At 42.7% G+C, this 22,984-nt stretch overlaps 1 protein-coding gene across 1 annotated transcript; it reads right to left on the bottom strand.

The window, feature by feature from the left end:
• Positions 1 to 3,045: 3,045 nt before the first annotated feature.
• Positions 3,046 to 20,840, bottom strand: elovl6 (ELOVL fatty acid elongase 6). The gene is made up of 5 exons (XM_086222144.1): positions 20,723 to 20,840; positions 19,558 to 19,895; positions 6,975 to 7,106; positions 5,963 to 6,114; positions 3,046 to 5,260 (listed from the first exon to the last, which is right to left on the bottom strand). The coding sequence occupies exons 2-5, from the start codon at positions 19,638 to 19,640 to the stop codon at positions 4,818 to 4,820; spliced, it is 810 nt and encodes a 269-aa protein (XP_086078270.1). The 5' UTR covers positions 19,641 to 19,895; positions 20,723 to 20,840; the 3' UTR covers positions 3,046 to 4,817.
• Positions 20,841 to 22,984: the final 2,144 nt, after the last annotated feature.

The following is a 22,984-nucleotide window of genomic DNA, read 5'->3' as shown; positions in this document are numbered from 1 at the left end:
CTCAAGAAAAAGATGAAATTGGGCCCAGTGTCAATTTATCTTGTATTACTCCTTAATTTGGACAACAGGGGGCAATAGAGTCACTGACAGTAAGTGAGGTTGGCCTCAAGGGGACTCAGAATGGTATAATTTTTAAAAATAGTTCATATATACAGTGCCAATCAAAGAACGTTCTTTTTTTTAAAACTCTTTTCACATTTCAGAATAATAGAAAAGTAAAAATTAAAAAGTCATAACACTGAAAAGTATCTGTCTAGATTCCTAAAATCTGCCACCTTTGCTTGGTATTCAAAAACAAATGTGGTAGAATTGAAGCAAATTTTGGCAAAGACACTCACTAGCACTCAGTCACAAAAATGGTTAGAATCTCATCAAGGATAAAAACCAGTATGACAGATAAATAGTCCAAGAAGCTATTCTTTGAAAAATGAGTCAAAAAACAGCACAGTGGTGATTCAGTCCCTGCTAATTTTGTGGCTTTTCTGTGCCAGATGGGACTGGCCTTGCCGTCTCACTCCTGACTGCACTGGAGCCTCCAGGCTATCTGATGAGGCCTAAATAGGGAATTAGCAACCCACTCAAAGGCTTTGCTCTGATCCTCCAGGTCAGAATTTAGCTCCTCTGGCTCTCGTGCAGGACAGAGCAACACTAGTTCATAAGGATTTAGGCAGATTTAAAAATCACAAATGGCGGCGGGCGGGGGTGGGGGGTGGGGGTCTAATGCATGTATTGGACATCGACATATGAGCTAGAATCTATGGGTGCACCATAGAGGAGGTAGAGATCCCAAGCCTGGGTGGATTTGAATCCTGTGGGGCAGTGAGGAGGGACACACAAAAAGCCTGGAACCTGCGGTGTTAGGCAATCCCCACCTTTTACACATCAATGTACACCAAACTAGTAGTGCGTTCATACAGTGTATGTGAGGTGGGGCAGGGCAATATATCTGTCCATCATCTATCAGACTATCAAAATATGGCAGTCATGTTTTGTTAAATTTGTTAAAGGGTTCTGAAATGTCCACTTTTCGATTTTTTTAGCATTTATGAACATGACAAGCGGATAAGTTGTACTTCTAGTTGACCACTTGCTGTTTCTACTGCGTTCTTCTAGGGTTATCAGACTCGTCTTTTCATTTTTCAATCTCAACACAAGTTCAACTACATACAAGAATTTAGATTATAGTGGCACAAACCATCACAATCTTTGGACTGGATAGCTGGGAATAAGAAAATGGCGGAAATGGAAACTGGGGAACCCATTTAAGACGCCCATTCCCCTCCCTTTTACTTCAGAGAAAAGATGCTATTATTTCTACTGTATGAGGTTTGTCTTTCTCTTTTCCAGTAGGTGGCGACAGTGTACTTAAAAATCCACTTCATATGGGGTTTAACCTTGAGAAATTCAAGCAGAGACAGACTATGAGATGTTGGCTTGATCCAAGGCAAAACGACTGTGGCAGAAATAAACACCATGGGGAAGGGCTGAGTATGCGCAAATGTACCAGAGCCATGGGTCTGGCTAAATAATAACAATCCTAATAAAAGAATGCAGCTGTGATATTAATTTCCCCTTTGCTTTTCCTGCTTCGGTTACATGAATGAATGAATGAATTGACATCATTATGTTGATAACGACCGTTTCTTAAAACGTGCATCGAGAGAGACGCTTTTGGTTGGAGAAAAACAACAGAGGTTTAGCGTCTCACTTAAGGCAACAACACTGGAAGAAATCAAGTGCTGTTGTTATTTCTGAGTGTGATTTATGTTCACACAAAGTCTTCAAAAACAACTAAAGTATCAACGTGAGTTTGATGTGCTTGATAATTGACGCATTATGTGATTCATAACCAAGCCACAATTAAAACCAACACCACATGAACTCACCTCGCCATGTTGTTGAGGGTTATTTATCCATGACGGCTTATCTGTGCCCGGGTCCTCTTGCTTCATATTAGCACTTGTTTTATGTTTTTCAGTCTAACTTTTGAAGTTACCCAACAACCACAACAAAAAAATGTAGTTTAGGCCTGTTTAGTTCAATAGTTCTGGTTAATTATAGTTTTGTTGATATTGGCACCAAAAAGTCAATTACCTGGTACGCCTTCAAATAGAGCAATGCTAAAGGCCCGGCGTTATCACGTGTTGCTAACATGAGCTAACATTAGCTTTAACGTTACTAAAACACCCAACCATGCAACCACTGACAAATCCAAAGACCAACTTCAAGTTTCCCCAAGGGTCTGAGGAATGGATAATGCATTCAAATTTGAACATTTTTGTGGGTAAAGCATAAGAAGCCAAGGGCCGCCATTTTCCCCTTGAAATGAAATAAGGAAACGCCTTGCATTAGCTAATAATTAGCGTCCGTTCACTTGATTTATTAGGTCTAACAGGATAAGTGGTATAAAATGGATGGATGGACCTGGGAACGGCTAATGACTTGAGATGTAATGATCTTTTTGAGAGATGTTAAATTCAATTTAAAGGTTATTTTGGAGGTAATTCGGTGCTGTATACTTTGGATTCGACGACACTGATAACTATGTTGTCCATTGTCAAGATGATCAAAAGCCCTTACTGCCTTACATTGGCATTGTTAGGTCATATCATGATTTGTACCTGGTATATTTTTTTTCTCCCTTGTCTAATAAGACTCAATGGATTCTAGCTAATATGTCACAGATCTCATCAATTTCATCTTTAGCATTTCTGCTACCTTTTGTTTGCGTGTAAACTTAAAAAAGTGGCCAAAAAAAAAGAAGAAATCCTCTCAGGTTACAGGGTCAAAATCGCCTCTTTCAAAAAGGATTTAATAATTTATTGCAGGGCTGGATATTTTACTGAATTAATTCCATAAAGTTTTTCAAAACATTCGGTGTAGCTAATAAATTGATACTCCTTTCAGCCTCGCGTTGCTAATCAAAAATTGGACTCTTTACTTACCTTTCGTCCTCATTTGCCTAATTTTTGAATTCTGCACTAAGTCTTTTACTGATAAACCAGGTCTGGTTTCACACTTACACAATGCATGATGTTCCATGAAGATAATTTATGATTTTAATATATTATGTGGCAAAGCACAGAACAAAAAAAAAAAAAAAAAAGAACATTGAAAAGAACATGGTTTTGAAAAAAAATAATGTCGTGACTGATACTGACAGACCTATTCATCAATTTGCACAGATGTAATTAGTCTCAACAATTAAGCTTTATTGCACAATTGCACCTCTAGAGGGAGGCCAGATACAGAATATGTGAACACATATTTGAATGCATGTCTAGCTGCAATTGTGGAATGGCTACTTGACAAAGCCAAATTGTTCAATTTGAAAATGAAAATACATGCCGTTTATACTGACAACCAGCCAATGTCATCCAGCCGTTACACAAATGAGCAAGTGTAGAGCTGATGACGAATGTACAACTTAATCTTTTTGGAATTGCTGCAGTATGAGATCCATTGAATCATGTTTGAAATCCATGAAAGCACTACTTCAAAGAGTTGAACAGAATCGCTGCTTGTGTTGTTAACAAGTAGCCGCTAAAATGGCTTCTCAGGTTAAGCACCAAAAAAGGAATGTGTTGCACCTGAAACAAAAAAATAAACACCACCACAGGCAGAATGTCACATTTTTTTGCACTCTTTGTTCATATGTTATCAGCTTTTTTTTCTCTTTTTTTTTAACATCAATACAGTGCAAATGCACAATAGCACAACAGACACCATTAAGGATACATACTATTTTTTTTAAAGTCAATACAGCAGATTTTAACAATTTGCATGTTTGATTTTTTTTTTTTTCTTTTGCTAAACATAAATATGTTTCATTTCATCTCTCAGTGTCCGACAGACTGGTTTTCCTCACTGGTGGGGACCATTTAGCACAGAGAAGCATTTGGAAATCAATGGCGAGTCATTTTCCAACTGTGGTCGGCGATTTCTGCGAGGTCATGACAAGTGGTGAAGCAGAGCACTGTCAACATCTGTTTTCCGTCATGCCCAAAAGAAGTGTGATCATCTGCGTTCATGTTCCTCTAATCTTTCATACTTTTCCGAACGGTGTGGTCATTGTGGATGAATTTCAGACAAACTGTAAACCAGCGCTGATGTTGAACATGTCTACTTTGTCTTGATATGCATATTATATTCAGAAAAAAATAACCTAAGACCTGAGAAAATATCACATTTTTGCAATGTAAGACACAGAAGATACAGTGCTGTTCACCCCATCAGTTCACGTCAACCACCAACAGCTTCACACACTCACCAGTGTCTTCAGAAACCTGTTCTTCGACAGATCGAAATTAAACAACAGAGAGGAAAGACACACAAAAACATACTCAGATGAATCCAGCTGACTCTATCCATCGTCATATGTACTGATTATTTTAAAAATCAAGTAAACCTATGCTCATGGCAGATGGGTTTTTTTCGTTTGTTTGTTTTTTGGTGAATCTGCCCTTTTTGTTATCTTTTAAAAACGATTCCAGGTGAATTCAGAAAGGGCCATTTAAACTTCAGGTGAATAACTCATGTTCTGATCATGGCGGCGCTGTTTCCCTCAATGGAGACTTCATCTCCACTGGGGCGTTTTAGATCTGCACATTAGTAGTAATTCTCAAGCACAAACACCAGCCATGTTCTCCCACCCAACCCCCATTCTCCCTACCTTCATGTCACCTTTTCATCATCCATCTTTCATTCTAGCATCCCTCACCCAGCTCAAACAGATTCCCTCAAGCCACTGGTCCCTGCTCTCCATTCCCAGCTCCCTTTTATTCATCATCTACCCTCCTCCCATATGGCATTTTTTTTTAATCGCCCTTCTTGGTGAGAGCTGTAGCCGATGATTTGGACTTGCCAATGTAGGCCTCGAAGAAGAACTGGACAAAGAGCACAAAGTAGCTGAGGTACATGAGGGAGGACCACACAATGTTCTGCATGTGGGATGGACACTCCTGGCCCTGCTGCATCCAGGAGTACACCAGGTAGTTGACCACACAGCCCATTAGCATCTGGGTGATCTGGGTCAGTGTGATGAACATGGCGAAATAGCGCGACAGCTTGAAGCCAGCCGCCCGCAAGGCGTAGTAAGAGTACATGACGGCGTGGACCAAGTAGTTCATGGTCATGAACCATCCGCCGCCGGCCACCATGTCTTTGTAGGAATACCAAGAGTAGAGCAGCACGGTGATGTGGTGGTACCAGTGGAGGAAGATGAGCTTCTGTTTCCTCAGGACAATGAAGAGAGTGTCACCTGCAGCCATGACAGAGGGAAGTGAAACTGAGGACATTTTGCAGGAAAATATTTATATTGAGATAGAGAGAATCATGCATACAAAGAGGTGTGTCCTATTTCTCCAGTCTAGTAGTCATAGCAAATTATGATTGGGAGTTTCAAGGTTACATGACCTGCTAACTAGTGGGGAAAAAAAGTAGCACAGTGCCAAGTCTGGTTTTGATCTGAGGTCCCTATGTCACATGACCAGGAAGCTACTGGGAAAAAAATTGAGGAACTGCATGAAAATATTCATATTAAATACAGAGAAAGTAAAGTGCAATTAAAAAAAAAGAGTTGGTTCTCATCTCTCCAATCCATTAATAGTAACTGGTATACATTTGGTGTCCCTTGACACCCATAAAAACATATCGATCAATTCTAAAGAAATATACATATATATATATATGTTATCGAAATGTGTCTGAAAGTAAAACTGATTGGCTGTATTTCAAGCTGCCCTAAAAAAAAAAGTACAAATATTTCATGATTTATGCCATTAAAGTACTTAGCAAAATATTTCCAGGCACTGTTCTTTGTTATCACTGCAACTGTAACACAATCAGGTTTGACAAGTGTTGATCACCAGCCTGTATCACCAACCCTGAAGTCTATACATCAAATTAGAGGCTTCTTTCTGGGAACACCCAGAATGTAGACGATGAAGAAGTCTTGACTTACCCAGTTCTGGTGCTTTACTAAGTACAAACGCATACGCCCAGAACTTGCTGACAGGCCCGTTGTAAAAGCTCTGGTCACAAACCGACTGTTTAAGCCCTTTTGTCATCAGGATGTACGTCATGTAACTCCCAGTACGGATGGCACCAAATATACTACATGGACAAGAGACAATATGTAACAAATATGAGCATGTACTGAGGATACAAACAATAAATCTGTACAGAAGTCCATTAGACACCCATATGTATGGAAAGCTACTTCATGCAATTATGATGGACACCGCAGAGCTCAAAAACAAACCGTGCCCCATTACAGAGCTGGTAAAATGCCATGTTGGGCTAGCAAAGTAGCTAAGTATGCAAATGTGAAGGGCAGAAACACAGTTGTTTGTTTCCATGCATAGGTCAGTTGTGTGATTCTAAGGGAGGATTGGTAAAACGATCATGAATACCCCTCGACCAGTTCAATCATTTGAAAACTAATGTACAGGTGTGTTCAGTGTTATTTACTGATTCAGGTTCAGATATTCATATTTTTGAGGCACCTGCCCTCTGCTGGTTGGAACCCTAAAACTGAAGTTGAGGAACATGTGACTCGAGTTTGGAACTGAGCAAGATCCCAATCTGGTGATGTCATATCACCTTGGTGGAGGTATGTGACACATCATTCACAGGTGTTAGCGCCATTTTGTTTGCTAGCTTTGAACTTGGGCTTGGCAACAACACATAGACTGCTCCCAAGCTTGTCAGGCACTTGTTATGAAGCAATCACGTTGATGGTCTGCTTCTTTTTCACATGAAAGGCAGAAGCAGATCCTGCAGCCGTCAGAGCTTTTCACTCCTGTGTCTCTCATGGGAAAAATAAGCACTGTTTTGGGTAACAGACAAGCGTTCCGTTGCACAGCGAGTTCGCACAGCGAGTACGCACAGCACGACAACCTGCGACAAAAGTAAGAATAATCACTTGCTCTCTGAACTTTTAAAATGGATGTATATTTGTCTTGTTCTTTCACCTGAAAACAGCAAGCGTGAGGGACCAAAGCACGAGCGGTTTCCTCAGTTCAAACTTCTCCCTCTGTTTCATGACATGGCGGCCCCCGAGGATGAAGGCAGCGTAGAGTGCAGAGAAGAGAAAGGACTTCTTCCTGTTTACCAAAAAAGGGGACAAAGATTCACATTAACCTTCTTTTGACTGAATTGGCTGCTCTGCTTCTGTTAAATGTTCTGATTTTCTGCAGTAAAATACAAGGCTTAGGGGTTAGAAAAATGCTGCTTAGACTTTTCCTGCAAGTACTTCCCTGTTAAACTGTTGGCAATAAGAAAGTGGTGAAGCTCCTTCGAAAAATTCGTCTCAAAAACAAAACCTGCTTATTTTTTAGCCTCCATCGGTACCCCAGGTTATGATTCAGTGATCAGAGTCCAGCTCCACTAAATACTTAACTTTGTTTCTACTCAGTCCAAACTCCCACCGTTCTGTGTCCCCCATCCTCCACATGGAGCGGGGGACAGGTGCTGCAGCACCACCAGGCCAGCCTGGATCTGAAGAGCAGCATTTCTCAGTGCTCAGCACAAATATAGGATGCAGGTGGTCTGACTTGACAGACTGGATGCTGCACAGGACCAACAGAAGACTGGAGCCTGAAGCTAAATCTGCTTTGTGCAAAACACTCTTTTATTTATTGGACAGAGTGCAGAGGCATTTTTTTTAGCGTGCCACAAGCCCCCCCCCCCCCCCCCACACACACACACACACACACACAAAAAAGAAAAGTTAGGGAAAATGTGAAGTTGCAGATGTCAGTAAGCAAAACACTACATCCAAAAGTAGGTCTGCTCAGTATGCAGAGCTGGAGAAACAGCACGCAACTGCACAGTGGTGCTAAAACATTTTATATTCAGTACCATCCTCAGGGTGGAAGAGATAAATAAATCAGGTTTGTGCTTCCTGGTAGAGGCACCAAGAGCATGGCAATCTGGGACCTCTGGGACTCATAGCCCTGGGGCTGCTGGGCTGCCGAAACCCAAGCAAAGAAGTCATTAACTTTTTTCTATGTGTTCTGTTGTCTTATACGGCTACCCTTACCTGGTACGATGTCTCGTCAAACTGTCCTCATGCAACATTCAAACCTTTTGTCTCGTTCATTCCCAAAACCAAGAAGGAAACAATCACATTCACAATGTCAACTGTCACATAATATACAGAGAAGAAACTTGCTGTGCTGGTCAAACACTGTGAGAACGCCTCGCAATAGAAACACAAACATTTCTCACAGAACTGTCACATATGCTACCAGTGTACGGAAATCCATCCTGTTCCATTTTGCTGTCTCAGCACAACAACTGCACTTCTACCTTGGCTGATCAGGTGTGTGGAAAGTCCACGCAATTCCAACCCACTGCTGAGAAATGTAACTGTGTATGACACAGCTAATGAAGGAAGCAATGAGAAAATATCTGTATTAAATATGTATGCATTTATCCGAGCGGCTTGCCTGCAGTGTTGGGATTAATCATGGGAGGGAGATTTTAACAACTTGATAACTTGAGGTAAAAATCCCCCCAGTTTCACAGTAAGATATGAGCTATTTCTGTTGGATTCAACATAGATTTTGATAATTTTGTCATCAAATTCATTTAATGTAATAGGATGTTATGCTCCTGCGGAGGTGTGAGTTCCTCTGCATTTCCTCTGTCTCATAAAAAAGAAAAAAAAAAACCTTCATACTGGGATGGTTTGGCAGGGCAATGTCGGTGGTTTCGGGACCTTGACAAACCGCAGTATACCTTGACACCAGAAACCAGCCAATTCCTTGTCAGGATTGAAGTAATGTGAATGACAGCTTCTCGGGAAGCAATTAACTTTTCATGATGGTAGTTGAGTCTGATACCGCAGCTGATGTTGATTTGATGTTGAGAAAAATACATCGAGGTATCAAGATGCCGGCTTACAGGCCAATACTGGCCGATGCCTAGTTACTAATGCCTGATAGCACGCCAGCAGATATATATATACACATTTATAAGATACCAATATTTTTCCAACTCTATATTCAAAGAAATATCAACATGACATTCTTCTCCACATTTTCTTGTCAGAGGGAAACCACTGCCGTCCAACAGCAAACTGCTTCTTCCGCTCTATATAACAGACTTCATTGTGTGTCACAATTACAAGGATGACGGATGGCAGCTCTGTTCTTGCAGGAGGCCCACAAACTCATCTAGGCCACCTCCACGAAACCAAGGACAAAGCAGTCCAGTCAAAGTCAAAAGAAGGTGTTTTCATAGAATGGCAGCAGGGTCAGCCTGCAGAATGACATCACTGTTCACCAACACCACACAGAGGAGGCGAGAACAGACACGAAATACAGCGGCCTACATGGCAAAGAGAAAAAGATCGGGGAGGAGGAACGTCAAGCACTCCTCCTCCATGAAAGGTCACCCATCATGCGTGATATCTATCAACAACTTGTATCAGATCAGCCCTCAACACCCGCTAATCATCCTGCTCGTCTAACTTTACACATCCAAAAATCCCACTGAATTGTTATTATATAATTATTGCTGCAGGATGTTCACAGCCTCAAGATTTGGCTAGGACACGCTATAAACATTCTGCAGAACTTCTGTTATCACAATTAATTCACTTAAAAAGTATGATATTGGAGCTGCTTTTTGGAATGTGTCAAGCAATAACTTGTGCTGTGATTTGGTGCCATATAAATAAAAGCGCCCTGACAAGATGTGTCCCAACTCCCAACAGAGGGAAGGCATCCAGGCCACTGTTATTCTCCACTGAAAGCAGGGCACAAGGTTAATTTACTTGCTCCTTCCACCAAGTTCAATTATCCCACCATCTTTCTCAAAATGGACAATAGATGATGAATCTGCAGTGTCAGAGGTGTCCAGACGTGTTCCAAATGAGCTCTGACAACACCCGCATGTAGAACTGATGAACCTCATCGCTAAGACAAGTCCCAAATTTGGCCATGCATTATACGGATTTCGCATTCATGCAAATATCTGGACACAGATTCCTGAAATTCGAAACAGAAACCATTGTTTATTTCCTGATTATTTTTGGCCTGTGCGGCTGTTTTTAGACGTATCAGATCAAGAATAAAAGAACAGGTTACCCTGTACACTGGCATTGTGAGCAAACAAAGGTTCGGGTGCATGGGGACTGGCACCATATGTTTGGCATGCTCATAGTCAGTTTATTGGCTGTGAGGACGTGTTGCTATCCTTGGCCTCCTCTACGCAGCCAGTTCAAGGCATCAATTGTCCTCCGGTGTTACATCTCACTGGAAAATACACAGAATTTAAAAATGGAAAAAAATCATATTTAGCCAATGTGCCAGCAGCCAAGGCAGTCACAGAGAGGAGTTTGTGTTTCTGCCTCACACTCGAGACACTGACTCTGTTGTGTTAAATGTCATGCCTCTGATTACAGAATTCTAGCATGCTGGCTAAAATCACACTCCGGGGTGGTAATACGCTGCCTTTCGCTCAGTTCAGTGTGACCACGGGGTCACTTTAAGGTGGAACTTCAGATTATGCCGTGTTGGGAGCAGCCGAGCTACGTCTGCAGCTACAAGAAACTGGCTGAGACATCAGTGTGACTTCACATCATTCCTCCACACTCTCGTGCCTCCGCGGCTCTGCTACTGAGCTGACAACTCCACTTCACCTAAGAGACTATACGTATGTTAGTTATGTAGCTCACTAACAGGGTGCACATCTGACAAAATAGGTAAAAGAAACGTTAAAAAAAAAGATTCTGCAATTTGTTTCATTCGCTGCCTTTTAAAGATCAGTTTTTATATCTGTGTTTTGACACTAACTCTCCTACTGGAGTTACACGACACTACCAACCTCCCAAATTACCAAATTAAAAAAAGTTTCTGGGAAGGACTAACTGTAGACCGAAGAAACCGTAGACAGAGGACACCAATGAAATCTCTGTCTTCCAAAATCCTCCAATACAAAGACGTTGCACTGACTAGCACTTCTGGACAGAGGAAGATATTAGAGAGGTTTGGCAAGAGGCTTTACTCTCATCTGCTGTTTGTCAGAACGAGCCAAGGTGGCACAAATAAAACACAACGTCAGAGCTCTTTGGGGGAGGATCAGCATGGAGTCCTGACAGAATCAGCAGGTTTTTCTTGCTTGCTGTTGTGTTTAGCTGCTTTACCTCAGCTGAGATTTCCTCCCAATACCGGTATGCAGAAATGGCTGACATCCGAGAAAAATTACAGATGTCCTAGATCCACTCTGTCACACAAGTTTAACTACATGAGCTGAATTTGTTTCAGCCTTATCCACACAAATGTATGTTTCTGTTATCAACATGAAGTCATTACAGACATACATGATTCTTACTGTTCAAAATATTATGAGTAAAATATAGGCTCCAAATGAAACTTGAGGACACCAGCGAAGTAAATATCCCAGGCAAGGCAACCTCAGCCAAACCCAATGTGGAAGTGGATGTGACCCCCAATTTAATGGGTGGGTGTCTTTCTTAGCCCATGCTTCAGCCCTCCAAGTTCTTTGAACATCGGCCTCTCAGGTGGTTTGATATCGAACTAACAACCACTTTATAAAAAGCTATGTAATCTACAATGACTTAAAAGAAACAAACAATGAGACAATTTACAATAAAATCACTGTATCGTAGGAGCAGCTCTTGTATTAGCGAGGAGCTCTCAGCAGGTGTGGCATCTCCTCCTCCCGTGCGTGATTGTTAACACTGGCTCAGACGCTGAGTGACACATGCTGGGGGGTGGCCCAGTTTAACCACTCCCAGATCATGCAGGATATCTGAGATATCCCAAAAAGGTCTTCATATCAGACAGAGAGCTGTCAAAGCGGTCCACACCAATCACTGTGAGGCTTCCACCACGCACACTTCTAGCTGCAAATGTGCCACAGAGAAAAGGCATAAACAGGATTATTCAGTTACCTGCCGGGTCAGATGTGAATTCTAAGCACTGACAGGGTAAATCACAGCACACGTGTTCACCGTATGATTGAGGTCCACTTACCAGCATAGCTTAGATACACAATGCAGAGGCTAATACAATGATTCTGTAGCTACTCCCATCCCCCACTGGGAGTGCTGGATAAAGCTGCAGGATAACCTGCTGTGGCACTTGGATCTGTATTAGCTGGTCCAGGAGATTTCAACCGTTACGTAATCCTGAGTTTGCAGACTGAGGATGAGTCTGCACACTTATGCAAGTGAGCTGGTGTCTTACTGTCTCACTAACGTGTGTGTTTGCACTGTCACATTTGTATATACGACAGCACGCACAATAAATATGTGTAATGTATGCAAGTGTGCGAACTTGGTGTGTAACTCTACTCTTCAGCAATGCTGTCTGTATCCGTACCAGCAGAGAGGCAATACTGTGCCAACATGTAGGATGAGCCAATAAATAAGACCAAGAGGTACTGTAAATAAAACCTGGCTATTACAGAATAACCAGTCATCCATGAAGCACATAGATATAATCCAGATAATCACACACACACACACACACACACACACACACACACACACACACACACACACTCCAATCCTGGTAACACCATGTAATTTACTGATGAATTTCCAGGCCGGTAAGATACAATAATTCACTGGTTAATGTTCTTCTCCATCAACGGGCACATAGAAGGACAATTTCAATCAGTTCATTTAACAGAAATGTACTTTTGTAAACTGGTAATCATTTCAGCCTATTAAGTACTTAAGAACATATGAAGTCATGCTTATTTTAAGCAGTAAGACCAGAAGCTTGAAGGAAGCTTGTACTGCAGCTGCACACCACTCAAGAGTAAATGTACACTTGAGCATTTTAACAGTTCCAATGCTGTTATTATTGTACTTCATTTACTCACAGAGGCAGACATCACATGTATTAATACACCAGGCACGTATGTGGCCATCGCATCGTAGTAGTTCTAATTACTCGCAGCAGCATCTCCATCTGTGTTGCCTCCAGCTGTGTGACAGCAGCGTGGGTTGGAGGAGTTTTCCAATGAGATTTGAATTTTTAAGCAGAATAGTCAGTCTAATTCTGACGTTTACTTTGTCAGCATCTATCCTCAGGCTGGATACACTTTGATTTATTTATTTCAATGTGTCCTGCTAAGAAAAGAACTCACAATACTGCACTGCTGTCTTGCACTATGGTAACCCTTTTTCACACATTTTTAGAGTTCTATGTAGTTGTAGACCAGCTGTACAAAAATAGAAATCTGGTCTCCCGTGGTCAGTCGAGATGCTTCATTTGATTATGAAGGAAAAGCTCTGCAACAGCAGCCATGCCACCCCGTCTATGTGCCTGGTGCATTTCAGACTTACATTTTCTTTTCATAATGTTCTGTGTTAGAAGCCACAAAATCCGGTATGACAATTTTATTCAGAAGTTCTTTTCGGCAAGCCTCACCACTTGGCAGCAATCTTAGAAATGCCCCCAGGCAGTTAATCCAGTCTAAGAAGTTCAGGCTCCTCTCGAGATAAATGAGGAGAGAGGCATAATATCTCCACCTGCTCCAGTTCAAACTGTACTGTTCAGGGTGGTGTGAGATACAGCCGCCATCTTTGAAGTTCCGAACAATTTCAGTCAGGGAGCGGCTCGTTTCCAATGCATTTTCTGACATCAAGTTGACACTTGCGTCAGAATTTTACTCAACAAGACACAGCTAGTCAGACGTCCCTCTACATACTACAAACTATGTACAGAATCTTGGATGGTTAACCGCAAAAAAATTGCAATCTGCGGAACCATGAAAGATATCCTCGCTCATCCTGGTGTTGCACTGACGCAAACACGACACTGATATTTCTTTCCGACTGTTCTGCCACCAGCAACAAGCAGATTAAGTTAGCGTTTGAATTACAATGCTTGATTAAGTCTCTCCACAAAACAACTCTGATCAGATCAGCATGATCAGAAGCTGCTCCAACGCTAAAACAGGTTGGCTTTACTTGACATTGACGTGACTCAAACCAGCGAATCATTGCTCTCGAATGGGTTCATGTGTTTTCTATTAGCGAGAGGCATCAAAAGTTGATATTTCACCAACTGATTCAGGAAATGTTTTATGTATATAATCTGGATAACCTGGACTACTGCGGATGTTCCTGAATGATGTCAAATTACTTGAGAGGGACAAAAAAAAAAAAAATTCTCTGACATCCACGGTGACTCGAGAGCATACAGCTCAATTAAACGTATAATGAGCTGTTCTTTCCTTTTCCTGCATCTGGTGTTCTCATCTAACAGATTGATGAGATCTGAAAGTGAAACCAGAGCGCAGCGACATTCCAGACGGACATTATTCCTCAAGAACCAGCCCACATCACCAGTGACCTCACCAGCTGCAAGAAGGAGAGCAGCCTCGCAAGCTTCAAGCCTGGGGTGGACTCTGGGTTAATGCGGTCAGGACTGATCAGCATCATTTTCTGGCAGCCGCATTCATGACCAAGACTTTTAACTGTATGGCCATCAAGAAGAAACCCCATTTGTGGCTTGCACTTTTAGAATTACATTAAGAAAGAATTTATTTCCTACTAAATGCCTGAATGTGAAATATCTGAGGGGGCATTCTTGTCAAATTCGCTTTAGTCAAAAAACAACAACAACAACAACAAAAAGTAGTGTACATTTTAAACGTAAGGCACATGAAATAGCAGGGGGGGGGGGGGGAGGCAGCCATTATTGACCTCAGATTTACAAATGAAAAATGAATTTCATTGCCTGAAACTATCTTTCCAAAATGATTGTGCATTCTCAGTTTGAATCATCACTCACATCCACATGTACTATTCTTTATTTCAAGTAATTATGGAGAAAAAAGACTTGCTGAATTCATCCGGGTTACAAAGAAGAGCAAATCTATTGGTGTCATCAATGCAACAGAAGGGCTGTAGAACTCAAAAACAAGAGGTAGGACTGCTTGAGGCCTGAGTAAGTAACATGAGATACAGAGGGAAGGCACTTCTCTACCCTACTAATCAGATCTAATGGGGTTCTAAGCGTCAAGCCAAGTACATGAGCCAATGATGAGCTTTTAAGTCGTGAATGCAACAAAAATCTGTCATAAAAATGACAACGACAACCAATTCTGCATGATATTCTACCCTAAATAGATGTTCACAATGTGGCAGGAACAAACACGGAGAAAACAGACCACAACAAAGATGCCACTGTTCAGTCCCCGCAGTGGTCAGTGGATCTGCAGCTCTTGTAATGAGTCCCGGTCCAAACCACCAGAGATCCATCAGAAGTACAAAGAACCGGAGGGACATGATCTATCTCAGAGGCTTTTTAAAAACAGATTTCAAGCAACCTGCTTGGTAATGAGGAACAACGACACTGGTGAACAGAGTGAATCAGCAAGATGAAGATATGTGTGTGTCAGAGAGTCACGGCTCTACTTTCGGTGGAAATTCTGAATCGTAAAACACAGCAACCTTAAAAACCAGCGGCAGCAAAACATCAAATACATGTTAATGCTTGCTCTGAGTGACACACATAATCCTGCCTGGTATTGGATTATTTAATTATTTTGAGTGATACCACCCACTAAGTCATACAGAATCAGCCATCCGTCTGAGTTATTTACTGTTTTATTCATTAGTTTAGTGTTTTGGTTTTTTGTTTTTTTAATCTTTGAACCGTTTCGATTAAAACTCCATGTGAAAGTCATGGTTAAATTTACACATTTTATTTAGAAAAATACTCACAGCACAGATGTCCTGAATTTCATACAGTTTGGAAGTGAACGTTTTGGGGCAAGTGTCCACCACAGCAGACGTGATAGCGGTTTGGAAGTGGGGCGCACGGTTGCTATAATACCAAATGATGAGCTCGACACACGAAAAACTTGCTTTCCTTGCTGAACGTGAAATAAAGACTGAGCCACAGAGACGATCAAATCTGTTGGTTTGTGAGCGCTGGGGATTTTTCGTGGGTGAGAAAACATCTTGACTAGCACGATCGTGTGATTAAATGTATTGAAAAGGACACAGGAAAAACGCTGCATTTTTACCAAAAACTGAACATTTTCCATCTCTTGATGACCAGTGAATGCTACGCGCTCAGCGCGGAAAAGATGCTCAGCATAGCATATGTGGGTCTGAGCTTGGAAGAACTAAATTTGGGCAGCAAGCTAGCACGTTAACCCAGTTTTTATCTTCACATCACGGCCGATCGCAGCCTACAAACACTCATGTTTACTACAGGAGTGAAGTGAATGCTGTTTGAACTTGTTCTTTTTGCAGAGGTGAGTGAGCGTTAGCTGGTTTCAGGCCAGCTTGAATAACAGCATCTAGGTAAATGAGCAGTCCTTCCTCTTCCCTTTTCTTCGCCTTCTTGCAATTAGCTGCTCCATTGTTCTGGCTTCACAATGCTGATCTGTCTGCTGCCAGTTTCAAGGGAAGATCAAATCTGTGTACTAGTCTCCATTCATCCCTGCAAAACAATGACATGTACACACAGTACACTGGCCATTCATGTGTCACTGTACATTTTGAAACAAGGCTCAAGTCTGGAAAAATTATTCTTACCCTTGATTGCCCCACCCACGATAATCACTGCTGCTCATATCTATCAAGTCATCGATTCAAAATGACAGATTTTTACCGATGTCCCTGGTTGTTAATCAATCATAAAACAATCCCCGTGACCATATGATGCGAGAAGTTAGAGCTGGAGTTGGAATAAAATATAATGTCAAGAAATGCATCTTACCTTTGGGGCTTGATTTGCCGTTTTGACAGGTGAAACTGGGATCCTTACGTATGATGGTTTCATTATAATACAACTGATTCTGTGTCTAACGTAACTGTCAGCTATCGGTGTGCCTCCATTATCAATCAGCGGTTTGGAGTGAAAAACTCGCAGTGTTTTACTGGACTGCCTGCGCTTCGGTTTATATCACCATATCTATACAGTGTTTACTATATGAATATTAACTATTAGTAAAATGGAATCACTGCATAAAAAACATTTCCCTTTGAGCTGGAAAAGCATTCCCTGCAACACAAAATACGTTGCCTTTTAATCAAACCAACCATCCTTCTGTCACCAGACGGATGGGCTCTCTCCCCAGCAAACCCATGCCCTCCTCCCCAAGGCCTGCAGTTCAAATGTGGGCTGAAGGACAAATACGAAACGGTCTTACGCGATGCCCAACATCAGTAAAAACAGTGACGGTTCTTCCATCCAGTTTCTATACTACTTATCCGTTAAGGGTGAATGTTCCAGCTGACATTGGGTGAGAGCCAGGGTTCACCCTGGACGGGTCACCAGTCCGTCACAGAGCCATCAGGAGGAGTTAGGGGTTCAGTGTCTTGCTCAACGATACTTCAACATGGTCACCGGGGAAGCGAGGATCGAACCAGCGACCCTTCGGTTGCTAGACGGCCACTCTACCTCTGAGCCACGTTGCCCCTAGAGACGGTTCTGTGGATCATAAATGTCTAGAGGATCGTGTCATCACGGAACTAGGAGGGAAAAAAATAGAACAGCCACGAAAAATTGTCACTGACATGATCAGTGAGCTCTTCCAATGGGTGATGCTGATTTTTGACGACAGCCGTCGCTACTCTACGGCGTGTATTTCTGGCCTCAGAAGGTTAACAGGTTAACAGTCAGTGCATTTACGTGATGTTAGAAAAATGACCTGCAACATAACTAGTAGGGAATCTAATTACTGCTACATGCAAACTCTTCAATCAGCTCCAAACTGCTCTGGTGGTCTGCGTGTGTTCCGCAGCAGTGTTTAACCAGGAAGTCCAACAGCAAACAGTCGAGGCTGGCATCATCATGGCGGGCAAAACTACGGTGAAAACAACACACTTCTGGACATATGAGGAGATGCACGTCATGCTTTTTGAGCTTTTTTTAATGTTAGTCTGCTGCCAGACAGGGAAACTGATTGCCACTGGTTTTGTTGTTTTGGTGTGTGGTGGAAAAGTTGAACTGGAAGGCAAAAGTAAGAGGGCATAACCCCCACCTACTGTCCTGGAGGCGGATACATTCCCATCAATAAAATGATAGTGCATCGGTTCATGTATGGGGCAACTACAGGAGTCCATTTAAATGGTCTGAAACAGTGCATGGGGAGAAATGATTGCAGATCATTTTCAAGCGTCGTACCGAAATAACCATTAAAGACATGATCTGCTCATTTCCGCTTGGTTCAACACAAGCTGCCATGCGAATATTCAACGTGTCTAACTTAGTCCCTTGCTCCAACCATCCCATCCCAGCAGCCTTTAACAGGCATGTGCACTGGGCCAGTCTGAAATGTGCCACTCCAGGAGCAGGGAACAGAAGTCAGCACAGATTAGCTGGAACGTGATTGGCTAATATTCTGTCAGCAGACATCAGAAGATGCATGTAATTGGTCGGTTGTTAGTGCCAGGGACTGGACAGCTCCACACATTGCTCCCATGCTGTCTCTCTCTAACACACACACACTTTTCATTTCAATGAGTAAGAACAAAACTATCAAATTGTGTTGCGTTTGTTTTAGAAGAGCCTGAATGTACAGTAGTCTAGAATTCCAATAAAAAAAATTGTATTAAAATCAATACTGTGACTCAATACTCAAAATACATCCAACAGATGATAGAAAACTCCTTTGCTGGCTGTGTGTGCAGTTCGAATATCTTCCTACAAACCCAGCACCACTGAATGCTAAATGAAGCCCACGCTTCCTTTCTGCATGACTCATTTTGTTTAGCTTAGAGCCATTTCCTGCTGGCGTGGAGCTCGCCGGACAATGATGACCCTTCAGCGAGTTCATGCAAAAGATAGCTGGACAGACCTGCAGATGAAATGAATGCTTGGATGCACACAACCTCAAAATAATATTTACTTAACCTCAGCAGCTACAGTGAGAAATCAGTCTGGGTTGCAACTGGTCCAGATCCTTGCAGACACTGCCCTGGGTAAACAACGCTCCTACATCATGTTTGTCTGGCAGCCCGTGAGGGACTTAAAAAGCGAATTGATGGAGCTTGTTCAGTAATAATCAGTTAATCAGCATTTTTTTGTTGTTGTTGTTTTTGTTTGAGCTAACATAAAAAAAACAACTTTCAGTTTAAACAAAGGACAAGCGAGTGGAGTAACCTCAGGAAGCCCACCCTACGAGAGCAGGAGCCTTATTTTTACAGTGTATGACTGTAAAAACGCGAGACGACCGTCCGCCGGGGCCGTGGATGACCTTTACGATGGTACGGAGATGGTGAGAGGCGGTGGGGGAATAAATCACATGAAATCAAGGACACGTTCTGCCCGTGAAAGATGAGGAATACCTCGAGCCGCGCGGTGGCTGTGCTCTTGACGGCTCAAGGCCTGCGTCAATTTGTTATTTATTTATCTATTTTTTGCGAGACACATCCAGCGATTTGCGGATGACGACAGAGGGAGTCTGACATAATAGGATCGGAGGCTGCTGCATGTGCGCCTTTACAGCCTCCGAATGAGCTCGTCGGCTGGATTTGCGATGAAAAAAAGGAGGGGGGGGGGGGTGCTGGATTAAAAACGCTAACGCTCCGCGCCAGTTGGGTCTTACCAGTTCTCCTGCATCCATCGGATGGCTTCATCCTCATTGAACTGTCTCTCGAACTCGTACTCTTGCAGCGCCAGCACCGACATGCTCGCTGACTGTGCCCGTTGAGCTTCACTCGCCGTTGAAACAAGACGGTTCTCGGGGGGTTGTTTGGGTGTTTGTGTTTTAGTCGGTTGTTTCCACGGAGCCCTCGCCTCGCATCTCTCGCGCTGTTGCCAGGACCTCGCGGGGTGTGCGCGAGCACTTTGACAGTCGGCACCTTCCTCCTCTACCGGCTGCCCAGCCTACGCCCTCTTCCTCAGCGAGGTGCACCCCGGGTCCTAACGCCGGATCAAACCAGCCTGAAAGGATGTAACCATGTCAGAAAACAGTGTTGTACTTCAACTGAGTATTTGTATTTCAAGGCACTTTGTACTTTCACTTCACAACCTTTCAAAGCAATGAATGTACTTTTAACCCCACAACATTCATCTGAACCCACCAGTTTCTGGTCCCTTTGAGGAGTTTACACAGAAAACGTGATGAAATCCAAAGTACACGACATATTTTAAGTTTACACGCTGAGCATAAAACATGCATTGGACTACATTTAATAGATTAGCGCATCACTTTTAACACAGTAAAACTATTCAAGGAAAATATGCATTTTATCTTCATTTTACAAAACAGTGACATGGAAAAAAAAAGAGCGTCTGACAAAAAGGAAAGCTGGAAGAAAACTGTCTTTTGTGGTCAGTCCAAAGACAAATCTGTTCAGAGGTGAAGGAATCAGGAATATGTGGGAGAAACTGACGACTGCTTCCAGTCTGCAGCGGTTAACATTACATTTGAAGACACAAACCCTTCCTCCTCTCTGTAATCATGACTGGCTAACGCTTTCTGCATTAATCCCCAGTTAAATTCACTTAGGCTCAATCCAGTAAAGAATCTTGATTCAATTGAGTTTTATGAATGTTCTTCTCTGGCTTCTACAAGGCTTCACATGTATGTGACTGCTGCCGACTGAACACTGAACGCCCTGCGTCAGAGCTTCTCCATTGTGTTTGTTAGCTTTTTTGGGGGAAGGGATCTTTTTTGTCAGCATGAAAAAAAAAAATCAATTTTTTTTTCTGATTGTTACATTACTGAAGTGTATGGAAACACATAAAATCAGATTAACACCACTTACCTGATTAATTCCATCAGATTATTGATTGATTTAAACATCCTCAATGTTTGGACAGGATTTCTATTTGATCCCAAGACAAGACTGGTATGAGACGTTGTTAAACCCAGTATTATGAAGATCTGGCCTGCTACTGCTCTATTTCTTCTTTTAGTAACCTGTACACAGACAAAATAAAAGTCATAATATGCAGTTTTCCAGGAGAGACCACATCCAATCAGCCGATCTTGGTATTTTGGAACTGAAACAGAACATAGTGTGCCACTTCTTTGTTGCACAATTATTTCCCAAGGTCTCCGCAGATGGTGTAATCACTAGCTTATCAAACCTTCCAGGTGGGGACTATACTTCTTCACCAGACAAAAAGGTAAATAGGTGGAGGGAGCAAAATACTTCTGATAATGATGGATTTAACTTTCACCTAGATAACTACAGCCAAACACACGGATGCATATGTGTACATGCGCACTGCTCAGGGATGCTTTCTCCAGATATGGTCTGTTTATCAGTAAACACTGATGTGCAGACGGTGCCCTCTGACAGAGTCACTTTAGAAAGTTAGACCGATGACATCACCGTTGGACTCTCAGCGCGCTGTGAGCTCAGTCACCTCATTCAAACCCGGAAAACTGCAGGTGCTGCAGGTAAATGATGAACAGATGCTGAGCACTTATTCCTGGTGGGGACCCACAAAGCTTAACTAGAGCCAGACTATTGAAGCTGGGGTCATTTTAAACCCGACTGTGATTGGGGTGTCGCTTCAGGTACAAGTAGGGTCGCGCCCTTGACACAGAGGTGGAGAGACAGACCTATTAGGCTACGCAGGACCGCGGCTGGAGCCAGGGTCCACCGCGGTCTTCCTCCACACTATTGTCAGCTTCAGGTGTGTCTGCAGGGGATAAGCTCTCCACCTCAAGACAACCCTCTCAGCTGGCAGTTTCCTGGAGATGCTGCACTATCCATTTGTCTCCTGGACAACCCCTGGCTCTCATATCCCCAACCCACAACCTGACCCAACTCCTCATACACTCGTGCCTTTCTGCCAATTTATAAAATCATTTGTCAAACATAGTAGGAGAAGTTGGATGCAGCCCTGGGGCCTGAGGTCACACTGACCCTGGGAAGTGTTTTTCACGGGCTCAAACTCTCTAGTTGTGCCCCTGCAGCAGTAGAGAAATTGTAGGCATAATTAAATCAATGTGTTGTTGGGTGAGCACAAGCAGCCAGAACAGTTTCAATGCAACCTGACATATTCACTAATGTGGAACTCTGCTGGAGGCGCAACGCACCATTCTTCACAGAGAGATTCTCTCCTGTGGTGATTTGGTGATGTTGGTGGAGAGCGCTGAATAAAACAGACCGGAATCTCGCTTAAAGGTTCCCCCCATCGGTGGTTGAAGCATGGCCTACAAATATTGCAAAACACACACACACACACACACACACACACACACACACACACACACACACACACTAGTCCCGCAGGTGTGTGCGCTACAATGTGCAGCCTTACAGAGCCTTTTATGAAAGTGGATTTTCGCTCCTGTGCTGCTCCAGAAATGAAATGTAATCTCAAGATTCCAAACCAAATATCAAATACAGCTCAGTGATGAGGTTGCGGGCTAAGGCCTGGACATGGGGGGGGGGGGATTTTGCTCCTGCACAGAGCAGAATGTGTACTAGGGGTGGAGATATACAGGATACAGCATAACAGATGGTTTGAAATTTTGAATTGAGATAAACTTTTTGACATTTCAAAAATCAAGTGGATTTTTTTTGGTCTAAATGATGACCACGACAGACGGACCTGATTATATCTATGTATATCTATATCTATATCAAAATCTATATCTATCTGTCTATCTATCTATCTAACTATCTATCTGTCTGTCTGTCTATCTATCTATCTATCTATCTATCTATCTATCTATCTATCTAGTTCCACATTGTTTTATGGTCAAGTTCCATGTAGTGAACTCTTTCAGGTAGGTATACACCTGTGGCGCCGGGTCAATATAACGAACGCACCTCTCAGCATTTTGGCGCCAGTTTAAATTGGTTTGTGCGCAGCGGACAAAACTCGTAGGCTGTGACGGCGCTTGCCGGCCAGTTGCTCTGCGTCCCGGATGTAACGAGACCTGGTGGATTAAAAGTGTGTGTGGTTTCCCTCCCCTGGCGTCATGTCTTCAGCTGTCCACTTGAATGGAGCTTTTACAGGTGGACACTGGCGTTTTCTGGCGTGTTTGGAGCTCGACACTCTCGGCT

This window comes from Aulostomus chinensis, chromosome 13 (genome assembly GCF_037954235.1).
Source record: "Aulostomus chinensis isolate RoL2024-O1b breed Wild chromosome 13, RoL_Achi_v1.0, whole genome shotgun sequence".
Taxonomy (NCBI): Eukaryota; Metazoa; Chordata; class Actinopteri; order Syngnathiformes; family Aulostomidae; genus Aulostomus; species Aulostomus chinensis.
This window is presented reverse-complemented; position numbering and strand designations above follow the sequence as displayed.